The 6,558-nt window shown below is 24.3% G+C and overlaps 1 protein-coding gene across 1 annotated transcript; it reads right to left on the minus strand.

Moving 5' to 3' along the window:
- Nucleotides 1-3,720: 3,720 nt before the first annotated feature.
- Nucleotides 3,721-4,234, minus strand: LOC111306294 (small polypeptide DEVIL 3). The gene has a single exon (XM_022904195.2). The coding sequence runs from the start codon at nt 4,119-4,121 to the stop codon at nt 3,972-3,974; it is 150 nt and encodes a 49-aa protein (XP_022759930.2). The 5' UTR covers nt 4,122-4,234; the 3' UTR covers nt 3,721-3,971.
- Nucleotides 4,235-6,558: the final 2,324 nt, after the last annotated feature.

The raw sequence follows: 6,558 nt of genomic DNA on the forward strand, positions 1-6,558 counted from the left end.
CATCCAAATTGTTGACCAAGACATTGATCGACCCGATTTAGGTATTATTTTCATTTTTTAGTTTTTTTATAATTCTATTTTTTAGTTTATTTTTTTATTTATGCTTATTTAAAATTCAACATTTCCAAAATAAAATATTTATTTTTTTTAAATGAAAATAAATTTTAAATTTTTGGTAATTTTAAATTCCACCATTTCTTTGAAAAAAGTAAGTAAAATAAAATAATAAAAATGAAGGAAAGAAAATTTTTATTCGGTTATAAAAGTATAAGATAATCCGAGCAGTAATACTTAAAAAATCTCTAAATAAGAATTTTTTTTTAATATTTTCAGCGTATCAAAGTGTTTATAAAAAATTGTTAATACACTAAAAATTTCTCTTTTCTCCTAGAAAATAATAAAAATAATTACAAAATGGTAAATAAAATCTGTGTACCAATATTTCGTTATTTGCATTGTATACATGTCATTTAATTTTTGAAAAATAAATACTAGTCTTCAAATATAGAATTTTAAAATATTCTAAGTAGCAATACCTAAGAAATCTTTAGGTGATAATTTTTTTTTTCAATGTTACCAATATACTAGAATATTTTAAAAGTTCTTTCAATAATACGGTTTTAATTTTTTTTCTCCAATAGAATAATAAATAAAAACCAAAAAAAAGTAAATAATAAATAAGGGAAATCAAGGAGATTATTTTTAAACATCAAAATTAATATTATTTTTGTCTAGATTAATGGATAACATATAATTAATTAATACAATTTTTAACGAGAATTATGGGGTGTTAATCCTTCCTCATACATAATCGACTTTCAAACCCAAATTATTTTGCAGACATTAAAATTATTTTTTTAATTAATTTTAAGATTTTATTAAAAAGATAAGTTTTAATAGGTGGTTAATCACATCTAATCAAAAAAATTAGTGGCGACTCCCCTTATTTTTTTAAATTCATCTAACGACTTCAAAATTATTATGACAAGGATAATTACTTTAAAAATTATAATGATTTATATATGACGATTAGATCATTATGTTTGGTAAGTATTTAGTAATCTTATGTGACAATTATATTGGATCTCTTAGAGTGATCAAATTATTATCCTAGAGGACAATCTAATTCCCATTCAAAATAATGAGAAATTTTTATTATCGAAGTGAAGTGATCTATAATAATAATAATAATAATAATAATAATCAATATTACTCATTTAATATGTGAATTAAATACTTTCTCTTAAAATTGTAATTATTTTATATTATAAATTTTTATATTTTCAAACTAATATTCATTTTAATATGTTCAAAATAATTTGTGTGCTTTCTTTTAACTTTTTTAATGTTATATATAATATAATTTTTTATTTTTATGTGATTTTAATAGATTAATTTATTTTTAATTTTTTTACATAATTTATATTATAAAAATTAGTTTGCCTATTAATAAATATATTTGTTCATTTAATAGTTTAATTATATTTTATTATGAAGTAAATAAAATATTACTAATAAATAATATTAAAATCATTAACTTGCATAATTATTATAATATATATGATTATTTTGATACCTTCAAAAAAATAATATTTAATTTTTGATCATAACAAATATAATAATCTTTAATTTCTAAAAATTAATAATTATTAATCAAATAGAATAATTTTAAATTACTAATAATAAAATCACATTAATTATAAAATCATGTCCAAAATTAAATTCAATTTATACTCTTATTAAATGACAGTTTTTTAATGGAGATGTGGACCAATAATATTTATGGAGCACAAAGGGGCCAAATAGGGGCCAAGGATTCATCTGTGATGATATTTTTTTATAGATTTGATAATTTGTGTTATTGTGTCGTGTAAAATATTATATTTATGTTATATTTTATATAAAAATTAAATTATAATTTGTATTAACACAAAAATATATAATATAATTTTTTGGTTTTATTAAATCAATTTATGATTTTTCTAAAATTTTAAACTATATTATTTTCGTGTTTTTTATTCGTATCATTTTCATATCATATCATGTTTTATATTGTTAGATTTATTTTACGAAATTTGTATAATTACCTAGAATTAGTAATTACCTAGAATTAGTAAACCAAATGGGATTTGAAAAACCGGATAATGAATCCAACTCAACAATCAATCAAAGATCGCAACAACCCATCCCACGTGCAACTAACTAACAAAATTTGGATAAGAAATCAAATTGAAGACTCATACTTCCTTAAGGAAGAAGAATTAGGTGGCCAACTTTGTCGTCAAAATTAGATTCAAAGTTACAGCAACTGTCATTTTTCTTTTATTTTCAGATTATGATTTTTTTATATAAAAAAAAATTGAACTCAATGAGTAAAATAGCTCCATCTTTGTTGTCCTCCAAAAGAAATGAAAAATATTTTCATGGCTGACTTCACGGGTTGCATTTCCCATATCTTTTTTTTAAATTTTTTGTTTGAAAAAATTTAAAGATAAATAAATTGTTCAGTCTTTCAAGTCAAGACAAAATGTGTCATACCTAACAATTTAAGATAGATGACTGTAGGTAAGTTGTCACCAAAAAAACTCGAATCAAATACCTCTTCATCGAGAAAGATAAAATTTAACCGATTTAATCAACTACTTATTAGTTCTCAAATTTATTTAGTAATTTATTTTTGGGCTACCTTCTGATGCAAAAAAAATTTAAAAAAAAAAAAGGAATGCGAGAAAAAGGAGAAATATCAAAGAAAATGAAAAGAATTGGGAAGAGATAAACACATGAGAGTTAATAGCATCCAAGCAATGCTAATGGAAGCACAATACAAAACGATTAAGTGTCATATTTAAAGCTTAAGAGCTAGTTTAAATCCCCCTTTAAGTTATATGATATTTTCTGTATTTTAGCCTAAAAAAATAGACATAAATTTTGCATATCCTAAACAATATTGAATTAAATAACACATATACATTCTATTCATGTTACAAGAGACATAGTAACAATGCAAAGGCAAATAATTAAAACCAACTGTTTGTATGCATTTGATTTTATGACTCTATAATGAATTTATGCTTTTTTTTAGAAGAGTTCGGTTTAAATTTTCTTATATTAAAATATAAAAAAAAATTAACAACAAAGAAATCATTTTTTGACATTGAAAGTGTTCATGGATGGAACCAAATTAGATGGAAACTTCTAAAACTTGTTCAAAGCTTGTGCTGCTCATGAAAGGCTATTTAGACTTATTTAATTTAAATTTAATATGAAAATATATGCTATACTAATTTTTTCATGTTTTAAAATTAAAATCAAATAAAAATAACAATTTAGTATTAAAATTTTCCCTTCTTAATATTCATATTCATTTGATCATGTCGTTAGTCCATTGTTTTATTTTGCAGCACCATATATTAATTGGCATATGGCAATTGGCAAAGCAATTAAAAGTGTCGAATCATGAGGTACACCTCACATGTGATGAGTGATGAGCACTTGAGCAATACTTTGAAATTACAGTTCAGTAGAGCTATTATGCCTATGACTTTACAACACTGCAACTAATGAAATCCCTATATAAAATCCTCACCAATCATCACCAAATTGGACAATACTTTTTAACTCTTTTCTGTTCTTATCCCTGCATCATTTTCAGTGACTGAAAGCTTCATTTTTCAATGATGCAAACTAAAACGCAAGTGATTAAACTTCTGCAAATGCAAATGAAGAGAAAAATATGGAAAGTATATATGTAAAACTTCAGTCTGAAAGCAAGCAAACAGTAAAAGCAACTCCCTAAAAGTCCTAAGATATGATCTGTTTTGATATTTACAATTGGAGAGGCAGAAGTAGAAGGAAAAGAAAGCTTAAAATTAGCTGCAAAAATACTTCACGCAGGCAAAGGTGGATGAATCCTTCATTTCAGTTCCAAGTTTGCAGCAAATACTCATTAATTTGTGCTGAAAATGAGTATCTTATTCATGCCAGCAAAGGAGCATAACCACACATCTTCTAATAATGTATAGCCTTCCCTTTTGTTCCCTGAGATACCCTCCAAGCTTTATGCATGAAATCTTCTTCTTGGACTCTCCAATAGCTGCTGCACTACTACTGCTTATCTTCATGTTCTAATTTCTTCTTTGTTTAATCTCTCTTTGCTTTTTCGGAGTGCAGAAATAGAAATAGAAAAAGAAAAAGAAAGCAAAAGGCTGAGAATGTTGTAGTAAAATGGTTTGAACTGAGAGGAAATGGTAGGCTTCTTATAGAGAGAGGGGTGTGGTTCAGATTCCTGCACCTCAGCTTCCCAAAAAGAAAATTTCCAATTTCTTCGTCTATCTATGAAAGTGCCACCTGCCACGTCATCATATGTAGAAAAATATTTAATGTGAGAATTACTAAGACAAGATAATAGGTCGGCTATTGTTGAAAATTTTGAAGGAAAAGGTTAAAAGATGAAGGGTAGGAGCAATTTTATCTAAGATATATATTTCGGTCGTACATGATAAGAAATTTGATTTTTTTTAAGTAAAATTTTAATTTTGAATCTTATAAATAAAAAATTAAATATTAAAAAAATTTATGTTTTTATTAAAATAATTAAAAATTAAAATAATTATCGAACATTAAAAAATAAAAAAATATATATTTTGGGGGTGTGAGAGGGGAGGCATGCAGCTGACAGTCCTCCCACGATTTTTATTTTAATTCATGAAAAGAGGTGTGATGTTTCATTGTCATGTCGTATGATGTGTTTGCTCTTGTTCACTGTGAAAAATATCAAAATTCTTTAATTCGCTCGGTTCCTGCAAAAGGGGATTTATGGGCTGAATTTGGTTTAGGTAGGGATTATATTTAATATTAATAATTTATATATTTATTTAGATTTAATTTAATTTAAAATTTTGAATTTAAAATTTTTTAAATTTGATTTAAATTAAAAAATAAATTTTAAATTTATTTGTTGAATTTAATTTATATAATAAAAAAATTTAAAATATATGATTAAATTTAATTTAATTGAATTATATTTAAACATTACCCTTCAAGTTTTAAAGGAAAAATAATAAATATTGTTTTAATTCAAATTTCAATAAACTTTCTCTCAATTATTACAGATAATTTCATCAACCAGGGTAAATTATTTGAGAGATTTGAATGAAATTATATATATATTATTTTACAAAAATAATCGCAACTTATGAATAAATTAAAAAAAAAGTATAAATACTAAAATTTGAATTTAAATATTTTAAATTATATCTCTCAAAAATAATTATATTAACCAAATGGATTAAATTTGAATTCTCTAATTATATAAACCAATATTATTAAAAGAACTCTTGAAGTTAACTTTTATGGCAGCCTTGGAGAAGAAGGTTTACTCCATTGTGGGTTGAGAGTACTTAAAAATTTGAAACAATCTAGGCAGAAATTTCTATATTATCTATGAAACTAAAGCTCAAAACTCAAAGCATTGCAATGGAATCTGAGCGTCAACTTCAAGCCCAACCACGATAGAATTGATTATAAATCTAAATCAACTAAAAACACAGCAGAATCTCACATGTTTTATCTCGTGCTTCACCCACATCTATCACAAGAGGGCTGGTACCACGGTCTCGCTCTCATTCCACACACTTAAGGGGATTAATCTATAATCCTTCAATGCTTCAGCTTCCATCAGTTCTGAACATGCCCAGAATTGACAAAACATCTACATAAATTCCTGGAACTTTTGCTCCCTTGAGATAAAATTGTTGCTTACAGCTAGCTCCCTATTCCTTATCTTTCAATTTTACACTCAGCTGGCATATATAAAGCTTTGAATTTTTAGGTAATTAAGTGTGCATTTGTTTTACGAAAGCAAAACCGTTTTTCCTTTTTATTTTCAAAAAAAATGGAAAATATGTGAAAAACTTGTTCTGTTGAAAAAACGAAAAATGTTTAGTAGAAAATAAAAATGAAAATAAGTCAAAATAAAAAAAAAAATGTCTTCATTGTTTTTAATGAAAACACTTTGGAAAGCCGGAGAAAGTGAAAATAAGAGAGTTTTAAATTTTTTTTACTATTCATTACAATCACCTAAAGATACACAATCACTAGAGATGCAAAAATGCTTCTTTTTTTTGTATTTTTTATATTGCTTTTATATTGTATGAGCAATGAGCTTTGATCATCCATTTTTTATTAGGTCATTTTAGAACATCAAATAAGAATTAACCCTCCTTAAAATGTTATAAATACTAAAATAATATTACTTTTGAGATATTATATGGCATATATAGAAACTGTTTAATTTAATTATTTAACCATAATATAAATACACATTTGAAATTCATATTAATTTAAAAGTGGTATCCACAAGTTTTTTTTATATATATAAAATTACATTTACAAGTAATAATATCACATAAACAAATATCAATTGATTTTGTAAAAAATATCACATGAATTTTTTATAATATATCACATATAATAAACAAATAAAGAAAATCAACATATAAAATTGAACGAAAAAAGCTTGAAATTTAAAGAATATTAGTTTTTTTTTTGTTAAATTCA

This window comes from Durio zibethinus, chromosome 21 (genome assembly GCF_047325235.1).
Source record: "Durio zibethinus cultivar Kanyao isolate XHJ-2024 chromosome 21, ASM4732523v1, whole genome shotgun sequence".
NCBI classification, from domain to species: Eukaryota; Viridiplantae; Streptophyta; class Magnoliopsida; order Malvales; family Malvaceae; genus Durio; species Durio zibethinus.